Here is a 21,023-nt window from a genome sequence, read left to right on the forward strand (position 1 = left end):
TCCCGATTTGCAATAACAACTAGTAATACACGCATATATACGGCATGATATATATGTAGGCAATGGTAAACGAAAGACAACTAGTATTCCCTGGGGGTTGGTGGTGTGGTTGTGTTGCGCCCATGTCGAGCAATCGGAACCCAGATAGGACTGGGCTGAGTTCCTTCGCTGAGGTGTGTGTGTGTGGTGTGGTGTGGTGCTGGTTTTTGTACGAACATATTTGCTTTCTAACTTATTTCCCAAACTGATTTTGATATTCCTAAATTCCGGGATCCTAACTGAATCCCTCTCTCCACGTCAAGGTCCCTCATGTGTGCTGCTGTAGGTGTCTATGTATGTGTTCCAGGTGAAATGTGTTGACATGTGTGAGTGTGTGCGTGTGGGATGGGCTACCACTGCGCCGCTTCTATCTCCGGACTACGAACGCCGCTCAGTAGACAATGAGCAGGTTGTTCTCATTGAAGCCGGCGGAGTGTCCGGCGTTGCGTACAATGAAACAGGATCCATCGAAGTAGATGAGAGCGCACGCCTCGCTGGTGAAGCTCACACCCTTGTACCACATCTTGGCATAGAGACTGTAATGGGAAGATAATTCAAAGGATTCAAAAGATGCCACGTTGGGGTAAGGGCCATTCCCACTCACACAAAGTTATTGCCCTTCATGCCGTCGTAGGTGACTATTTCGACCTTAGTGCCGCTCTGCAAGATGCGTCCATTGGGGTGGATCAAAGCCGAGTTGCTGCAGTTGCGTGATAGAGCAACTGCCACCATGCTGCGCTGATTGAGCACGCGCACCGCCTTGTCCAGAGTCATGTCAATGCTGCCCCATGCAAAGAAAGGTATTAACATTAGGGGTCGGTCTTAAAGAAGAGCCAAGAGGCTGGGGGCGTCCTCACTCACCGCACGCCATCGCGGAAGCGCAACTGGATGGTGCCGTTCGTCATGGCAATGGGTCCAGAGCCGGGACATGCCGGCGGTGTGTGGTTCTCGAGCTCGAAGTTGCGTGTGCTGCTCACGCGTGCCAAGGCGTATGGTGGAGGGGGCATTGGAGAATCGGCTAGATTTACAGATATGCAAGAGCCCCTTACCAGGCAGTAGTTCTGCTCGTTGTCAAAGCCATAGGTGGGCGTGGCATTGTAGCGCCCTGTGAGTGCCTTGCCGTTGTGCGCCATTTTGCCAGCGTCTATTTCCTGCATATTCCCTGGCCCGTACTGGGGAGGGTTGGAAATGTGTATGCCCGGCAGCTGGACGTATGGACGGGCCGACTGACTGCCGACGGGGTAATTGGCGCACTCCTTGGAAATGCCGCTGGTGATGGTGTTGGTGCCAACGGTGGCGCTGCTAGCGAGACTGGAGCTGCTGCCGCGATCCATGTGGCCCACGGAGTCCGTGCCGGAGGACAGCGAGATGTTGCTCATGCGTTGGGACAGCTGCCCCCAGTCATGCCGACACGCAAGCTTGCTTGCTAAGGGAGGGGGGATGAGAAGGCGAGAGGTAGTAGCGGAAGTTAGATCCGGAAGGAAATGAAGAGGTGAGGAAGTGAAAGTGCCAGAAAATAATTGAATACCGGCAGGAGAGAAAACGACAGATACGAGAGAAAGTGTCAGCAGCGTAGAAATCGAATGACTTTGCAACTGTTGCTAACATTCTGTCGACATTCTGTTAACGCATGCATATACATACATACATATATGTATTTACATACGTGTGTGCGTTTTTCCCAATTTGCATTTGATTTTCATAGAAATTAACCAAACTATTTTGAATAGTATTAGAAGAGAAGAGAAGAGGGGGGGAATAGAGAAGGAAAATTCGAATATTAAAGTCGGAAAGTAAGAGAGCAATGGTGGAAAAGAGCGAGACGGAAAATAAGGTCTGAAATAACAGGAGAGGGCAATGAGGTGATGTGGCAATGCTGCTGTTGCCGAGCTGTTAAGACCGCGGCGGCTGTTAACTCGCTGTTGATACCCTGCTAGCGCGATGATGCGGCAGTTTTGTAAAACAAAATGTCTGAAAATTGAAGAAACTTTCACGTTATTGCTTGGAATTTCACTTACCGGCGATGGGTTGTTGGTGTAGACGGAGCGCTGGCGCACCCCGTTGGGCGGCTTGGTGGGCGAGCGCAAGATGTTGATTTTGTCGTTCATCTGAGCACGCGACAAGAAGTCCTCGGCATTGGAGATCCCCACACGGGCGCTTACTTGCGAGACCGGCTCCTGCTGGGAAGTCTCGCAGTCCGATGACTGGCACTGCGCCTCCTTGGTGCTGACCTTGGGCTCAACGGACTTCGGCTCGTTGACCATTTTGATTTGTCAACTTTTTTCTTCTCGCTCTTTCTTTTCGTCAAGTGAGTTCACAAAACCGGCGTTTGTGTGTGCGTGCGTGTGTTCGTGTGTGCGGCAAATGCGAAATTTTTCACTTTAAATATGTGTGAACTTACTTGAGAACACGCGCGTGCTAAATACAGTTTTAGAAATACTTTGTTCGACACTTCTCACTACGACTCTGAGAGGAATTTTAATTTTTATATTTAATTTTCCACTTTACATGAGCTCCGCTCGCTGGCACAATTTTCGAAAGGATGACTGTTCGGATTTTCACACTGAAAGTCGTCGCCTGCTCAAACCGGAATTCAAAGTGAAAAGCAGAGCTGTCTCCCGATTATAATCGGAGCGATATTCAGGGCTGCATTTCAATGTTGTATGGATGTAGATCAGATACTAATTACTGTACATTTTCGTATTATTAATGGTACTCCGTGGCTTGAGTCTTGAGCTTCACAAAAAAATGGTTTACCAAATTACCAAATGGTTAAATGGTAAAATGTTTAATTCGTACACTGCTCATTTTCACCTTGTTCGATCCTTTCTGATTCCTTTCGTTCACAGACTTGCATTAAGGCGCCGCACTGACGCTGATCTATCCACAAGACTGGAAAAAAGTATTGACCCGTCATCGATTTGGCCCAAAGTAACTTCATTCTGGTCATGGCTATTTGTGGAATACTTCTGGCAGTCTTAATTTAATTTGGATCTCTTCCATAAGCTGCGTGCACTGCAACTCTCTCTTCCCTAACTCCTCTCAAATCTGATTTACTATACATTATTAATTGGTACTTTGTATCGTTGCCCAACTAGAAATGGATTTAAGTCAGCTTGAATGCATTTCCGTCGGCCTAATCCTATTTCACGCTTTTAGAGTCGGACAAATGAAGCTTGCCAGCATCAAAGTCAAGCAAAATCGAATTAAGCAATAGGCGCCGCTCCCAACAGCATCAAGCAGAAGCTTTAAAGCATATTAGAAAATTGAAAAGTCAGCCAAAAGAGTTGCACTTGGCCATGTAAAAGTACTGTGCTTTGTGCTCGATGGTGGCATAAAACTGAAAGTTTCAATTTTCTGAAGTGCTCGCCTTGGCTCGAGAAGGTTGCGAAATGCCAAGTGTCAGTGCCAAAAGAGGCGGCTAAGCACGGAGGAGCCTCATCTTGGTGGGTTACTGCTGATGCAGTGTATCGCATATCTGCTTCGTCAGTTGGAATTTCTGGCATCATCTTTACGTGAGGGTACACACTTGTGTCCTGGTATTGCATGCAAAATATAATAGTGCTAGGTGCCCATTTATGTATGTACAAGCTAAGCTCTCTATAGCGGACACATGGTTCCAGTAATTCAATCCGTACGCTCCATATAGTGTAAGTAGCGAATGTGTACAGCTTTTGTTAGATGTTTGGTTCTACCCAAATTGTCGGATTTGTGCGGATAATGCTGGGGGGCTGTTGACAAATTAGCCAAACTTTAGAATTTGGCAGGCCCTGAAGGACGCCCGTCCGCGCTTGTGGCAATGAAAATTAGCTGAGACATCGCACGTCTGGTGTGTGGGGGAGTGTTATTGTTTTGCCCCCTTGTAGTCTGGATCGTAGAGAACTATTGTCGAACGGTTCAGTTCAGTAGGCAACCCTGAACTTCTTGCGAATCGATTGACAACTATATCCCTCGCCTGCTCACATGATTGATGCTGGCTTTCACTTTTTCGGCTAGAGCGCATTGACTTCCCCTGCACTTGGCCATCGCTGCCCACGCAGCATGGCACAGCGAATATTCGCCTAAAAATTCTATCTCATTTTGCTTGTGACATATTTGAAATTTGTTTTCGGTGCTGATGCTGCCACCCCGATGCTGTTGCTGTTGCTGTTGCAGCTGCATCTGCACCTCCGCCCACGCACTGCATTGACTCAGTTTGAGAGTGAAAATAAAAAAGAACAGTTGGCAAATACTGTATTTATAGAAAATGCAATATGCATGGAATCCGAATAAAATACGGAAACTCATTTGTAAAAAGCTACAATGCCTTGACCGGCTCCACCACCTCTTTTGTTGTCACTTACAGCAGCCGCAAGCGAACAAATTGGTTAACCTCCTTTTATTTTTTTCCTTTCCTTTTTTTGGTAGTACGGGTCCATATTTATGGTTCGTAAATATGAATGTGGGATTTTTGTCGAGCCATTACCAATTGGACGGCCATTTACGGCAGGCAAAGGCAGAGAGGAAGCAGAATTGTGGTCTTTTTCTAGTTTGAATTGCTTGTTGATTATTTGCTTGCCACATTTTAATTAACTGGATTTCGTTTCGCAGTACGAATGTGTAACAGTAAGCTTTTGGCAGCGAGCACTGCTCTGAAATATTCTATCTATGCTCCAAGGGGAATGTGGAAAAACTATTTTCGTCGACCCAAGAAAACTCATGAAAGTGTCAGTGAACTTTGGCGCAGACAAATCCGGCCGAGACGGACCCAGACGGCAAGACCCAGACCACACAGGGTGTGGGTGTAGCTGTGGGTGTGAGGAGCATGTGACATTTTCAGAGCTGGGCCAACAAATGGGTTCAGCCTGGGTTTTGGGCAGCAAAACATTTTGGCCTTCGCCATCCATAAATTTCCAGATCGCAACTTTGCTCTTCGGATTGCTTCGAGTTTATTGTACGTACTTTGGCCCCAGCAAATACGAGTATTTGAAGCCTTTGGCACGTACCTCTTTTATCCGAAAGTTGGCCCATTGAAGAGGCCTGGACTGGCACCAGCTGTTCATTTCTGTTAGGCCGTTGGCAAGTGGATTAGCGCAAATATTTTAAATTTCTGTTGGTCGGTCCACAGACAAGAGTGCTGAGAGGCTTTACTTTGCGGCTTAATTAAACTCAATTAAAATCGTGTTGACACTTTTGTTATTCTGTATTCTGTAGTTGTTTTTGTTGGGGCGAAAGCAAATTTAAACATCAAACTTGATAAATGCCGAGTGCGAACAAAACTTCTGCTCCATTATGGATTGTTTTACCTGAAGATTAGTTGGGAATCTCGATTGCAATTACTCCAACGAATCTCATTGCCGGAGAGTGGTCCAACCACAGGAAATTTAATTGCTTTCGTGTAGGATTCAATTACGCAAATTGCATTAGACATCACCACGCACGGATTCCCAATGAATCCAAACATATAGTACTCTTAGCTGTATATTATTTATGAATCGGATCAAGCTATCGGCCTTGCCAGCTGTACCTAGCCCAAGTTTTGCCCCAATCGGTGTAGGAATTCCCTCTTGCTGCATCGCAAAACATCACCAAATGTCAGAAAAGGGGTCCATTCTTTATCCTCCAAGGCTGCCGCACTTTGACCTGCCTGCTCTACTCAGGTGGAGGCTGGTGTGATTGATTTGATTGCTGTCACCGACTGGGATGACAATCCATCCAATTCAATGAGCTACTCACTTTCGCCTCGAGTTTGTCCTGGGTCTTCCAGCTGTCCTTTGAAGTCCTCGTCAGAGGTATCGCTCCCGGGCGAAATGAAAGTCGTTTACATTTTTTATCAACTTTAAGTGGAAGATTATGGAGGGCACTTCGTGCTGGTTTTCGTACAACTTACCCCTGGGAACGTTTTCATAATTTTCTACCTCCAACATTGTCATTCATTTCCCATTAAATGTGCCGTGCCCCAGGACGGCTCCCAGGACCCCCAGGGCGGCGGAAGATGTGCATTTATCCATTACCGTTGACGTTGCTGTCGACTCTCCTCTCCACTCGAATCACCCGGTTAAAATGTAATTATCCTGCCTGGACTCGGCACTCCATGGCGTTGCATTCCACGTCTGAAATTCAGCCATGTCTTAATAGCCGGAAATCGAATTGACTTACCCTATGCCCTGGCCAAATGCATGTGCAATGAACTCGTTCGGAGAGTTATGGCTGTGAATTCAAGTTAATTGAATATCTATAGACGTGCATGGTGCCGAAGCAGAGGGGCCTCGCATAATTGTCGGCTCATTAAACGATAATGCAGGAAAATTGATGCCCGGCCTTTTTCCATTCCATTCCCCATTTTTGGGGGAAATTGAATTTCATAAACTTTCCGATGAAAAACAGGGTTGCGGGGGAGCCTCCCCAGGGAAGTTCCCAGCAGCAATTAGTGCGCTCTGTCTCGGGAGTGCCCGGCTTCGGAAGTGCAGGAGCCCCGAGAAGCGGCAGGAACGTGGCCGAAGTCACCGACGTGCCGTGCCTTGCCGTGCCGTGCGTCAGCTGGGGAAAATCGGTATTGCCAGCGGAATTGCTGGCAGGAGGTGGATCGGGAGCTGGGAGCTGGGAGGCTTGGGGGCTTGGATGCTGGCAGGATGCGGCTCTCTCTGATGCCATTGACATCAGCAACACGGCCACGGCTGTTGTCATTCAAGCGTTCTAATCAATTCTGATTTAATTTTGCGCCCAATTAAGTGTGAAAAGCTTTTGATGTTGGGCACACGGGTGCGAGCGGCAAATGGATGCAGACAAGGACTCGCAGGGGCGCAGTCACACAAGCGTGAGCATTGAATATGCCACAGATACATATGTGGGGTGGTCGGTCCTTTGCTCGCACGAGTCCCAGTTAGGCTCTCACACTTGAATAAAGCCATTCCAGACATCAATATTTTGATCCTTCCCTGGTTGGGCCATTTGTACTTACCGCTGCTTCTGTATCCACGCTGTGGCTTCCGCACCCGCTCTCACTGCTCCACGCTTTCACACACTTTCCGTATGCATCTCTCTTTCTCTCTCTTTGTGTATCTCTAACCATGGAACAACTTTCTTCTTATGACAGAGACAGACGTGGCAGATAGTTCCGCCAAGACATTATCCAATAATCTTTATCAACAGCCACAGCCAGCGCTGTAGCATCCGCGCCGCGTGCCTACCTCCACCTCCAGCTCCAGGTTAAGTTTGTTGGAAACTTTAGTCTGCATGACAGTCGATCCGATATCCCTGTGCATTTGGATTTGTTTACAGGTAACGACAAGGCTCAAGACGTTTTACTAATTAAATATCAATGTACTTTTCCTTCCATTTGCCTAATTTACCGCTGTCAACAGCAAGACAAACAATATTGTTTGCCAAAAGAGTGTACACACTGGCCGCCCAGGGTTGTCACGCTACGATAAAATAAAGGCACGGGGCAGGAGGCAGTCGACATTTTCTTTCCACCAAGAAATTAGCAAAGGATGGAGGGTAGGAAACGAAACGAGCTCCATTGCTCCACCATTCTTTTGGAGGAATAAATTAATTTATTGAATGAACAGATTGCATTTTAAATGTATTATACTTCCATAGTATTGATTTTGGGGCACATGAATTTCTCTTTACATGATAGAAAATTTAGGTGTTGGAGATTGACGTAAGCCTAATCCCGGTTTTTCACACTGGGCTTAACTTTGTATTATAATTGGACATCCCATCGTATTTATGTATATATTAAGGCTATGTTTTGTGTTTGTATGGGGGTTTCTTTCATTGTCCTCCTCACAGGACAAGTGTCTTTTAATCAAATTACAATTGGGTTAATTTAATAAACTCTCACTTTCTACCTTTCACAGGATCTGTTCTATCTTTCATGTGTGTCCTGTGGCTGTTTTAACTGTGGCTGGCGCTGTGCCACTTGCAAATAATTCACTTTCTTTTGCCTCTTGTAAAGAGTGTGCGGTGTGTGTGATTATGGGTTACGTGTTCGAGTGTCTGTATACTACGGGTGTGGATGAACGTTATTGGATTGCATTGAAAGAACTCGTTCCTTAGAAATAATGTATCGGCACTGGCGTTACGTTGCCTAAACGTAACGCCCAAGAGAACTAGTCCTCTGATCTACTATAATTGTTGAATACACGTTGCTTAATCAGACGCACCAACTGTGCATAATTTTGTAAATTTTTTTTTGGGAGATATTTCTTTAAACTTTTTTTTCTTGAGTTTTGCCATTTTTAAAGTCTATCAAACAAAATTTAGAACTGAACTGCGTAAAAGAAACAATTTAGAAGAACTGAAAAAGCCGAAATGGAAACGAGTAGAAAAACGATGTTTCTTTTTTTGAACACCAAACGCTGGCACGGCCCTGTTCGATGCGATTCGGCTCTGATTGGTTCCGCTTCAGCTTGAGATCGGTCTGATTTGGCCAACTGATTTGGGGAAGCAGGAAAGCGCACCCGATTTGCAATAACAGCTAGTAATACACGCATATATACGGCATGATATATATGTAGGCAATGGTAAACGAAAGACAACTAGTATTCCCTGGGGGTTGGTGGTGTGGTTGTGTTGCGCCCATGTCGAGCAATCGGAACCCAGATAGGACTGGGCTGAGTTACTTCGCTGAGGTGTGTGTGTGTGGTGTGGTGTGGTGCTGGTTTTTGTACGAACATATTTGCTTTCTAACTTATTTCCCAAATTGATTTTGATATTCCTAAATTCCGGGATCCTAACTGAATCCCTCTCTCCACGTCAAGGTCCCTCAAGTGTGCTGCTGTAGGTGTCTATGTATGTGTTCCAGGTGAAATGTGTTGACATGTGTGAGTGTGTGCGTGTGGGATGGGCTACCACTGCGCCGCTTCTATCTCCGGACTACGAACGCCGCTCAGTAGACAATGAGCAGGTTGTTCTCATTGAAGCCGGCGGAGTGTCTGGCGTTGCGTACAATGAAACAGGATCCATCGAAGTGCATGCGCTTCTCATTACGACTACAAAGGACAGAACAGAACGGATGTTAGCAGAGCAGGATGACGGGCGAGGGGAGGGGGAGGGGAGGTTGAGAGCATCGGTTTGACACTCACCGAACACAGATGCGAGGTCTTGCCCAGAGAGGCAGTGCAATGGATGCCAGGTGTGGTCAAAGTGGCCGATCCATTGCCGGGACTGGTGCGAATCAAGCACTTGTTGTCCACACGAGTGACCTTCACCAGGCCATCGACTGCCTGGGTGATGCGAAATCCGTTTATGTCATAGATCTCAGTGCCATCATCGGTACAGGTATAAGCTGAATTGGCAATCACGTCATGGGCTTCAGCCATATAAGAGGGACCATGGCGCGAGTCGCTGCGAGAAGTTCGGGAATTAAATCGAAATTAGCCAAATAAGAAGCGATGCAATTGGCCGGGGGACTCACTCATAGAACACTGCCAGGGTGTAGTCCTTGGTCAGATCGGTGAAAGTGTCGGTTGTGGTGCGCGTCCCGGCTGTGTCCACCAGGTAGATGAGAGCGCACGCCTCGCTGGTGAAGCTCACACCCTTGTACCACATCTTGGCATAGCGACTGTAATGGGAAGATAATTCAAAGGATTCAAAAGATTCCACGTTGGGGTAAGGGCCATTCCCACTCACACAAAGTTATTGCCCTTCATGCCGTCGTAGGTGACTATTTCGACTTTAGCGCCGCTCTGCAAGATGCGTCCATTGGGGTGGATCAAAGCCGAGTTGCTGCAGTTGCGTGATAGAGCAACTGCCACCATGCTGCGCTGATTGAGCACGCGCACCGCCTTGTCCAGAGTCATGTCAATTCTGCCCCATGCAAAGAAAGGTATTAACATTAGGGGTCGGTCTTAAAGAAGAGCCAAGGGGCTGGGGGAGTCCACACTCACCGCACGCCATAGCGGAGGCGCAACTGGATGGTGCCGTTCGTCATGGCAATGGGTCCAGAGCCGGGACATGCCGGCGGTGTGTGGTTCTCGAGCTCGAAGTTGCGTGTGCTGCTCACGCGTGCCAAGGCGTATGGTGGAGGGGGCATTGGAGACGGCAACTGTTGGGAATTCTGAGATTGAGCATAGAATCGGCTAGATTTACAGATATGCAGGAGCCCCTTACCAGGCAGTAGTTCTGCTCGTTGTCGAAGCCATAGGTGTATGCCCGGCAGTTGGACGTATGGACGGGCCGACTGACTGCCGACGGGGTAATTGGCGCACTCCTTGGAAATGCCGCTGGTGATGGTGTTGGTGCCAACGGTGGCGCTGCTAGCGAGACTGGAGCTGCTGCCGCGATCCATGTGGCCCACGGAGTCCGTGCCGGAGGACAGCGAGATGTTGCTCATGCGTTGGGACAGCTGCCCCCCAGTCATGCCGACACGCAAGCTTGCTTGCTAAGGGAGGGGCGATGAGAGGGCGAGAGGTAGTAGCGGAAGTTAGATCCGGAAAGAAATGAAGAGGTGAGGAAGTGAAAGTGCCAGAAAATAATTGAATACCGGCAGGAGGAAAACGACAGATACGAGAGAAAGTGTCAGCAGCGCAGAAATCGAATGACTTTGCAACTGTTGCTAACATTCTGTCGACATTCTGTTAACGCATGCATATACATACATACATACATATATGTATTTACATACGTGTGTGCGTTTTTCCCAATGTGCATTTGATTTTCATAGAAATTAACCAAACTATTTTGAATAGTATTAGAAGAGAAGAGAAGAGGGGGGAATAGAGAAGGAAAATTCGAATATTAAAGTCGGAAAGTAAGAGAGCAATGGTGGAAAAGAGCGAGACGTAAAATAAGAAGGTCTGAAATAACAGGAGAGGGCAATGAAGTGATGTGGCAATGCTGCTGTTGCCGAGCTGTTAAGACTGCGGCGGCTGTTAACTCGCTGTTGATACCCTGCTAGCGCGATGATGCGGCAGTTGTAAAACAAAATGTCTGAAAATTGAAGAAACTTTCACGTTATTGCTTGGAATTTCACTTACCGGCGATGGGTTGTTGGTGTAGACGGAGCGCTGGCGCACCCCGTTGGGCGGCTTGGTGGGCGAGCGCAAGATGTTGATTTTGTCGTTCATCTGAGCACGCGACAAGAAGTCCTCGGCATTGAAGATCCCCACACGGGCGCCCTTCGGGCTGCTTACTTGCGAGACCGACTCCTGCTGGGAAGTCTCGCAGTCCGATGACTGGCACTGCGCCTCCTTGGTGCTGACCTTGGGCTCAACGGACTTCGACCATTTTGATTTGGCAACTTTTTTCTTCTCGCTCTTTCTTTTCGTCAAGTGAGTTCACAAAACCGGCGTTTGTGTGTGCGTGCGTGTGTTCGTGTGTGCGGCAAATGCGACATTTTTCACTTTAAATATGTGTGAACTTACTTGAGAACACGCGCGTGCTAAATACAGTTTTAGAATATTTTGTTCGACACTTCTCACTACGACTCTGAGAGGAATTTTAATTTTTATATTTAATTTTCCACTTTACATGAGCTCCGCTCTCTGGCACAATTTTCGAAAGAATGACTGTTCGGATTTTCACACTGAAAGTCGTCGCCTGCTCAAACCGGAATTCAAAGTGAAAAGCAGAGCTGTCTCCCGATTATAATCGGAGCGATATTCAGGGCTGCATTTCAATGTTGTATGGATGTAGATCAGATACTAATTACTGTACATTTTCGTATTATTAATGGTACTCCGTGGCTTGAGTCTTGAGCTTCACAAAAAAATGGTTTACCAAATTACCAAATGGTTAAATGGTAAAATGTTTAATTCGTACACTGCTCATTTTCACCTTGTTCGATCCTTTCGGATTCCTGTAAAGAAAATTTACCAAATACAATTCGTTCACAGACTTGCATTAAGGCGCCGCACTGACGCTGATCTATCCACAAGCCTGGAAAAAAGTATTGACCCGTCATCGTTTTGGCCCAAAGTAACTTCATTCTGGTCATGGCTATTTGTGGAATACTTTTGGCAGTCTTAATTTAATTTGGATCTCTTCCATAAGCTGCGTGCACTGCAACTCTCTCTTCCCTAACTCCTCTCAAATCTGATTTACTATACATTATTAATTGGTACTTTGTATCGTTGCCCAACTAGAAATGGATTTAAGTCAGCTTGAATGCATTTCCGTCGGCCTAATCCTATTTCACGCTTTTAGAGTACGACAAATGAAGTTTGCCAGCATCAAAGTCAAGCAAAATCGAATTAAGCAATAGGCGCCGCTCCCAACAGCATCAAGCAGAAGCTTTAAAGCATATTAGAAAATTGAAAAGTCAGCCAAAAGAGTTGCACTTGGCCATGTAAAAGTACTGTGCTGTGTGCTCGATGGTGGCATAAAACTGAAAGTTTCAATTTTCTGAAGTGCTCGCCTTGGCTCGAGAAGGTTGCGAAATGCCAAGTGTCAGTGCCAAAGGAGGCGGCTAAGCACGGAGGAGCATCATCTTGGTGGGTTACTGCTGATGCAGTGTATCGCATATCTGCTTCGTCAGTTGGAATTTCTGGCATCATCTTTACGTGAGGGTACACACTTGTGTCCTGGAATTTGCATGCAAAATATAATAGTGCTAGGTGCCCATTTATGTATGTACAAGCTAAGCTCTCTATAGCGGACACATGGTTCCAGTAATTCAATCCGTACTATCAATCCTGCTCACATGATTGATGCTGGCTTTTACTTTTTCGGCTAGAGCGCATTGACTTCCCCTGCATTTGGCCATCGGACCCAGCCAGCCCGGGAAGTTCCCAGAGGCAAACGCCGCCCAAGAAGAGCAAGGCCCACCAGGAGGCTACCTGCCTTGAGAACATCTCGGAGCTGGGAAAAATCCTTGATGAGGTTCAGACCAGGATGATGGACAAAAATACGCGCCACATCAACATGGCCACCAGAGCACTGTTCGTGCGCATGAAGGAGCTGCACTCGAACATCATCGAATCGAGCCAAGAGGCTGCAGCGGGTAGAAGCGCGCTGCAGGAAGGCTCCGACGCCCAAGGCCTGTGCCCGAAATGCTCACAGAGCACGCGGAGCGCAGACAAGGAACAGCAGACAACGACCGTCTGGAGGAAAGATGCCGCAGCGCAAACCGAACCGTGGCGTAGACGATGGGGGAGCCGGGAACCCCACCTACGCGCCCAAGGCAGCGAAAAGGAGCTATCGCAACCAAGAGGACCCTTAAAAAGGCCCCGTTGCGGCCACACGGAGACGTGTCGACGACCAGCGCCATGAGGCAGCCCAAGAGCCCCGGAATCCCGGACAGCGAATGGAGCGTGGTGGCCAAGAGGCCGAGAGCAGCACGCCGCGCTCGCCCAGACGCGGTCGTAGTTCAGGCCCCGGGAAGTCGTACAGCGAGGTTCTGGCAATGGTCACCAGACGACACGACAACCAGCTTTCCGATCTGGGAAGCTGCGTCTCCAAGGTACGCCGCACCATAAACGGCAACCTTCTGCTGGAGGTGGCAAAAAACAGCGTGGAGAGTGCTGAGGGCATGAAAGCCAGCATCGCACGTGTCCTCGGCGATGGAGCGTCTGTGCACGCAATGACGGAAGACTCGAAGGTGGTCATATTGGAGATACGGGACATCGACTCCCTCGCGACGGAGCAGGAGATCTGTGCCGCTCTAACTCGCCAATTCAACATTGACGAGGCTCGAGTAAGAGTCCGCAGTCTGCGCCGCAGATACGCGGAGTCCCAGCTGGCGGTGGTCAGCTTGCCCTTCTCCTTGGGCCAAGCGCTCCTGAAAGGCGGCAAGGTGAGGATCGGCTGGACCATATGTAGGATCCGGAAAAGAGATGGACTCCAAAGGTGCTACCGATGCCTGGAACCCGGGCATATCGCACGGAACTGCAAGAGTACAGTGGACAGGAGTGGCTGCTGCATCAAATGCGGGGAGAAAGGGCACAAAGTTGCCGAATGCAAAAAAGAGCCTGCGTGCTTCATCTGCTCAGCAGCTGGAAAGAAGGAGGTCACGCACCAGGCAGGCACTAAAAACTGCCCAGCCACGCGAAGCGGGGTCGGCAAAACCAGGACGACATGCAGTTGATTCAACTCAACCTGAATCACTGGCACCCAGCCTCTCACTGGAGACTTTCAGCCGCATTATGGACGAGCTGAGCTGCGATCTGCGAGGACGGAACAACGTCGTAGTCGGAGGCGAATTCAACGCCTGGGCCCTGGAATGGGGGTCCTCCCGTACAAACGCCAGAGGCCGCACGGTGTTGGAGGCTTTTGCCTCTCTGGACGTCGCCCTTCTGAACGAAGGGTCCCAACAAACTTTCAGCAGGGCAGGTGTAGGGTCGATCATCGATCTCACCTATGCCAGCAGCACGCTGGCCCGGCACGCCCGATGGAGGATCAGCGACGTATACACTGCCAGCGACCACGAGGCCATACTATGCACCCTGGGCACCCTTGCCCGATCGAGAGGTACCCCGTTCCGGCATGGGAAGGCGTACCGCCAGGACACGCTGAGGGCCCAAGCCTTCGCAAGCGCCCTTGAGAGCTACTCTGCAAACGATGCAGACGGAGCCAACGATATGGCGACCAAATTGGCGGACGCACTTGAAGGCGCCTGCGACCAGAGCATGCTACCGAGAGGGACGTTCCGGAAGCACAAGGATCCAGTTTTCTGGTGGAGCGATTGTGGTTCTCCGTAGAACCTGCCACCGGGCCAGAAGGCTGCTCCAGCGAGCCAGAGGCACACCGCGCTTGGCCCGATGCAGCGAGACCTACAAAGTGGCGAGGAAGGATCTGAAGACCGCCATAAGGAACAGCAAGAGGGAATGCTTCCTTAAGCTGTGTGATGCCGCCGAAGAGGACCCCTGGGGAGGCGCGTACAGGATGGTGGTGAAGAGGCTGAACGCGGGCAGCAAAGCTCCAACAGATCCAGAGGCACTGGAGGGTATAGTCAGGGCACTGTTTCCTCGAGGACGGCAGATCCCTAGCTCCCTGCGGTTCGAGCATAGCCCGAGCGACATCTGCGAGGTTACGGAAGCCGAGGTGTTGCAGGCAGGCAGAAACCTGATACCTAGGAAGGCTCCGGGTCCGGATGCGATCCCCAACAGCGCTTTGAAGCTGGCACTTCTTCTACTCCCGAGGGAAGTTGCGGGCCTTTTCAACAAATGCCTCCAGGAGGGGACGTTCCCCGAGAGGTGGAAAAGGCAACGGCTGCTACTATTAACCAAGCCGGGCAAGCCGCCAGGGGTGGCTCTTCCTACAGGCACATCTGCCTTCTGGACTCCATGGGAAAAGTCTTCGAAAGGGTGATCGGTGCGAGGCTGAGCGCAGCCATCGAAGCAGCAGGCGGTCTCTCCCAGAACCAATACGGGTTCAGGAAAGGGAGGTCGACGCTGGACGCCATCTTGAGGGTCGTACCAACGGCGGAGGAATCCATTGCTGGGACTAGGTGGAGAGGCGGAACCAAGTCCTATTGTCTGGTGGTGACACTGGATATAAGGAACGCCTTCAACTCGGCCGACTGGACCCGGACTCTGGAGGCACTGAGGTCCTTCAACATCCCGGGCTACCTACTGAATATAGCGCGCAGCTATTTCAGCAATAGGGTGCTGACAATGGACACATGTCAGGGCTCTAGGGCTTACGAAGTCTCAGCCAGAGTCCCGCAGGGCTCCGTTTTGGGACCTCTGCTCTGGAACGCCATGTACGACGGGGTCCTACGGCTCCCGATGCCAGCCAACACTAACCTGGTGGGTTTCGCTGACGACGTCGCAATAGTGGCGGTAGCGAAGGAACTTGCCGCAGTGGAGGAGCTTGCCAACGTCGCCATACAAGCCGTCGAGGCGTGGCTAGCCGCCGCGGGGCTGGAGCTGGCGGCCCAAAAAACGGAGGCGGTCCTGATATCCAGCCGTAAAGTGGTCGAGACCGCCAGAGTGCAGGTTGGTGGGACCGCGATCGAATCGCAGAGGTCCATCAAGTACCTTGGAGTCCTCATCGACACGCGCCTGTTCTTTAAAGAGCATATAGAATACGTCCACACGAAGGCCGGTGGGACCGCGGGAGCGCTATCCAGGATGCTGCTAAACACCAGAGGGCCAAAGCAGGAAACGAGGAAACTGCTGACGAGCGTCGTGACGTCGCAGATGCTCTACGCCGCACCGGTGTGGGCAGAAGCCGCGAAGGTGAGGAGCTACATGCGAGGAGTGGAGGCAACGTACAGACTGTGCGCAATTAGGATCGCGTGCTCGTTCCGGACCATCTCAGACGAAGCCGCGTTAGTCATTGCCGGGCAAGTTCCGCTCAGGAGCTGATAAGTGAGAGGAAGGAGATCCATGATGCCATGACGGACAGTGCAGCCGAGGTACGCTCCAAAGCAGAAATTAAGGACGCCGCCAGAAGGACCAGCATAGACAGATGGCAGACTCGATGGGACCACTCACCCAAAGGCCGATGGACCCACACCCTCATCCCAAGCATAGCATGCTGGGTTGAAAGGAAGCACGGCCAGGTGGATTTCTACCTTACCCAGGCACTGAGCGGACATGGCTGCTTCCGCGGCTACCTCAAGCGCTTCGGCCACGAGACAGAGGACTGGTGCCCCGAGTGTGGCTCAGGCATAGAGGAGGACGCTCGCCACGTCCTCTTCGACTGCCACAGGTTTGACCTCGAGCGTCAGACATTGGAGACAGCAGCAGGGTCTAGGGTCAGCACCGAGACTCTGGTGCCGCTGATGCTGGCAGACCCGAAGGTGTGGGAAGCGGCCGCGCAGTTCGCCTCTAGCGTGATGCGAACGCTTAGGTCCTTGGAGAGAAGGCGGAAGGAGCAGACGGAGTAGGTGTCCACGCCACTGCGAAGCAATGCTTTGCGGCAGTACCGCAGTCCGCGGGGCCCCTAGTCCCAACATACTCTTGTCCGTTAAACTAAGTTAAATATAAATTGTATAGTATATATTATAGAGCAAATAAATAAGTATATGAACATAAAAAAAAAAAAAAAAAAAAAGTATACATGGGAGAAGATCTTGCGGATTGGCACGCGTCGCCTGGCTAAAAGCCTCGGCTTGACTTCCATCAATATTTTGGCATTCCTGGCATTTTCCTCATTCCACATCGAATCATCGCGCAGGGCTCGTGAAATTTGAGTGACTGTGTTGTTTACACATCTCAAGTAAATCCGAGCCCGCGGCGACATCATCCTCGAGTGAATCATGGGGATTTCCTGGAAGCAATTGTCGCCTCCGCTGTGGCTTACCCAAGAGGAACACACAGTCCGAGGGGGATCTATGGCTGGTCGGATGGTTAGTCGGATTGGTCTGCGGTCTATGTCTGCCGTGCCGGCCTCTTGACGTCATCTGCCGTCTCGGTACTTGCCAAAAACCCCATCCAACCGTCCCTTTCCCCGCGCTGAGGTGTGCTAAGCACTCGGCCAGAGGGTGTACGTGGAGGGGAGCTGATGCAAAACTTTCGAAAGATTTAATGTATGCTGGCGCGGTGCCCGCGGTGTCGGGCCACATTTCACGCTTCATTTGCCAGCGACGGGCAAACCAAACGGACAGAGGGACGGACGGATGCCGGCGGTGACGTTGTCGTGTCGGGTTTGATTTTGATAATATAGGCCAAATAGCTCATCAATAATCATTTCTGTAAAAATCCGTGAGCAAAGCAATTATTTTTACAAGCTGAACGCCCGCTCCACACACCATTCAGGGCAATCCATTTTCTGTGTGTGTGTGCATCCTTCACACATCAAAAATAATAATAATTTGTGGGTAGAAACGTATGTATATGTATTTACATCGGATGTACGAATGTATGAAGTATATGTATCCATATCGAACTCTATTCGTGGCTATCTTTTCGATGAATTTCCCTGAATTTAATTACTTTCCTTATTTAATTCAATGCTTCAATTATTTAATTACCATTTCCTCCGTCGAAATGAGACCAGGAATTTGATTTCATATTTTATTCATTGATAAAGTGCGGCACAACACGAAAATTCAAGTGCAAATTTTGCAAAAATGCCTATGAAAATTATTCAAAACCATTCCCATTCGCGACTGGTCCCCGTCTCCAACTCAACCCTGCCTTGCATCTTTTGTTATACGCTCTCCTTCGACTAGGCGACAACTCTGGTCCCAGTGAGCCGCTATTCAGTTCACTGGAATCGTCCACCACTCCACTGCTCTCGTCACAGCGGCGCCAAGCGGCGGGTCATCCATCCAGGTGGAGAGTGGTGGACGTGACATACTTAAGAAACGCTCGAGTTTCGGGCGGAAGTAATTTTTATTTTTACTCTGCAAATATTGACTTGATCCCAATTGCGAGTCACCCAAAGAAATGTTGAAAGCATTCCTCCAGTCGGCGGTCCCGCTGAGGTGCCACGATGTGGGTGGGGTGGGGCGTGTAGGTGCAGGCGATGCTCACTTGACAGTTGGCCACCACAGCGGGCCATAAACAACGGAGGCCCCCAGAAATGGGTGGCCCCACGGCTGTGGTTCACTTTGTTCTTATTTACCGCCAGCCAGCTCCCTTTGCGCGCTCAGGGAATTTCTTCAAAGAAAACCAGAAAGAAAGACTACCTCCTGAACACCCTTTGACATTCATATGGTGTGTGAAAAGAGTTTTCTTGGATTACCATACAAGATATTTGCGGTGTGGATTTGTATCCAGCAAAAGGCGACATTTAATGAAGCAGACTCTGCCCTTGATGCTCATTCGTTGAAAAACAACGAAACGAAAGCGAAAGGCATAGCAGCGTCATGACCTCGTTCAATATTCTCTATGTCTCTCTCTCTCTCACTCTCTCTCTCCCTTTCTTGCAGCACTCGAATGCTATGTTTGCACCTATTAGGACGGCTACAGTGATGACTCCTGTGTAAGGAACGCCAGTGCCGCCAGTGTGTTATCGGCCGCCAACTTCGGCAATTATGCCCAGCCAATTCCTCACCCACCCCCCACCCACTTCAAACGTCACTAAATGCCAAATGCGGTTGAGCAGGATTAAAATGATCACTGCCAACCTACGCCACTCTGCCAAATGCCCCAGCAAAGCCACTTCAACCGACCACATGATGCTATGCTGTCGACTCTTCGGAGCGTCACGCGCCCGGATCGTAAGATCCGGAAGTTTACAGTATCCGGGCGGTTATACGGGAGCAGGCATTTATCCCCCCCCCCATCCTATCCCATCCCCCAACAACAGAGCAGCCACTACACACAGCACAAACATAAGACACTGGCCGCTAACCAACGACAACGACAACGCACACAGCCACTAAAACAAACGGCTATTCCAATTCTCCATTGCCAACTTATCGGTGCTGCTGCCCTCGGACTACTTTCATCTCACTCAATATTGGGGTGAGTGAAAGTGGAACCGGGGGTGAGAGCACCGGTAAATGACGATCGGCGATCGGGCCATTCGAGTGTGGAGGAGAGAGTATGGGAGTTGGCGGACATGTGAGAGTTCCACCATGAACCTCGTCCGCCACTCTCATCTCGTCCACCCGCTCGAGAGGTCGCGATCGTCGGACGTGCCAGAACCGTTTCGTGTCGTGTCGCTTTTGATTGTTCTGTGCCGTGTCGCCATTGACGTTTTTTCTGTGTTGCCCTGTTTCTTTTGTGGTGTCTGTTGTGTGCCGTGCCGTGCCGTGCCGCCCTTCCTCCACCACACCCATTAATTACCTTGACAAACTTTTGTTCCCGTCCACATCGTAAAAAAAAAGAAAAAAAAAAAGAAGAAGCTGTTATAGGCGCCCCTGAGGCTGAGGTGGCGGGGCGCGCTGGACTGCTGTCGCGAAAAATGGGGGAGCCGGGCATATAACGGTCAGGCTGCAAACGACACGAAACAAGAGAAACGTTTTCCCATAATTACAGTTCAAATCGAGTTGCATTCAGAGGAAGGGAAACAAGAGTTCTTTATCGGAAACCCGATAAGATACGTTCTATACGTGTGTGTGTAAGGTGGCATCATTCGCGTGATGCTCGCATTCAACTGCGGCGGGTCGTGTACTGCTAGAGGGGTGGCTGCCCGACCTTGACCGGCCAGGTTCCACTCGGCCCAAAGGGGCGAGTCCCATTCGTTCCCGCGAGCCAGTGGGTGTCGGTTCCCTTCGTCCTGCAGCGTGGACGCCAGGCTTTGAGCGTCGCGTATTATCGTCTCGTGCTCGTCGGTGTCGGTGGTCGCATTGTCGTCGTCGATGGCAGCCCCATAACTCCCGAACCAACGGCGATTCAGGGCGGCGACGTCGTGATTGGGCGCCGAGCGGACACCTGCGGTTGCGAAGCGGCCATTGGGCTCTACTTCCTCTTCGGCGTCGGTCCCCGGGCCCTGGGTTTGTTGGTCGATCCCTATCCTGCTTGAGCGGTGCGAGTAAGAAGATGTTTACATTGGGTGTAGTACTTATCTAATCCCATAAGGGGATGTATACGTAGCTTACGGTTTCGTGGGTCGCGCCCCTTACGGGGCGAGGACGTGACGGTAGCGCGCTACCGCAAGTGGCCCTTGCGAAGTCGGCAGGTCATTCAGGTCTTTCCAACGTCGTTGGGTTCTCCTCGGGGTGGTCCACTCAGTGGAACGCCTTTAAGTCGGCTAAACTCGCAGTTTTCCTTCGTTTGCCTTGATGAACCTGTAGTCGAGGTTCACGGTAACTGGGTTAGTCGAGTCTGATCTTCGAAAAGGGTTGCGTTATCGACCGGCCGCGGCATCGGCTAACGGGGCGAGTTGATAATTCGTTGGGGGGTGAGGTGCGAGTTGGTCTACCTTGACCCGCCCATGTCCTTCGGGGCCGTGGTCTTCCAGGCGTAGCAGGTCGTGGTGTAGAGCGATGCTGGTTTCCCGTGGGGTCGTTCGCTCTGATTGAGCCGCACTGCTGTGCATTTCTGATTTGGCTCGCGGCGATCGTGTTATAATTTTAGCGCCGCCGTGTCCGTCTCGGTCGGGGCTTAGATGCGTTGTCCTTGTATTGCTGCTGGGTCTGACGTGGTCGAGGCTTCGATGCGTTGCCCTTGTGTTGCTGTTGAGTCTGGCGTGGTCGAAACTTAGAAACGTTGTCCTGA

The 21,023-nt window shown here is 50.1% G+C and overlaps 2 protein-coding genes across 2 annotated transcripts; both read right to left on the reverse strand.

The window, feature by feature from the left end:
* Positions 1 to 325: 325 nt before the first annotated feature.
* On the reverse strand, positions 326 to 1,425 carry LOC117194642. The gene is made up of 3 exons (XM_033399159.1): positions 901 to 1,425; positions 644 to 820; positions 326 to 575 (listed from the first exon to the last, which is right to left on the reverse strand). Exons 1-3 carry the CDS (start codon positions 1,416 to 1,418, stop codon positions 431 to 433), a joined length of 840 nt encoding a protein of 279 aa, XP_033255050.1. The 5' UTR covers positions 1,419 to 1,425; the 3' UTR covers positions 326 to 430.
* Positions 1,426 to 8,791: 7,366 nt separating this feature from the next.
* Positions 8,792 to 11,093, reverse strand: LOC117194856. Its single transcript, XM_033399323.1, has 8 exons — positions 11,004 to 11,093; positions 10,294 to 10,408; positions 10,138 to 10,250; positions 9,915 to 10,072; positions 9,658 to 9,834; positions 9,443 to 9,589; positions 9,111 to 9,372; positions 8,792 to 9,017 (listed from the first exon to the last, which is right to left on the reverse strand). Exons 1-8 carry the CDS (start codon positions 11,091 to 11,093, stop codon positions 9,012 to 9,014), a joined length of 1,068 nt encoding a protein of 355 aa, XP_033255214.1. The 3' UTR covers positions 8,792 to 9,011.
* Between the last annotated feature and the right edge of the window lie 9,930 nt (positions 11,094 to 21,023).

The sequence above is a fragment of the Drosophila miranda genome (assembly GCF_003369915.1).
Source record: "Drosophila miranda strain MSH22 chromosome Y unlocalized genomic scaffold, D.miranda_PacBio2.1 Contig_Y3_pilon, whole genome shotgun sequence".
Taxonomy (NCBI): Eukaryota; Metazoa; Arthropoda; class Insecta; order Diptera; family Drosophilidae; genus Drosophila; species Drosophila miranda.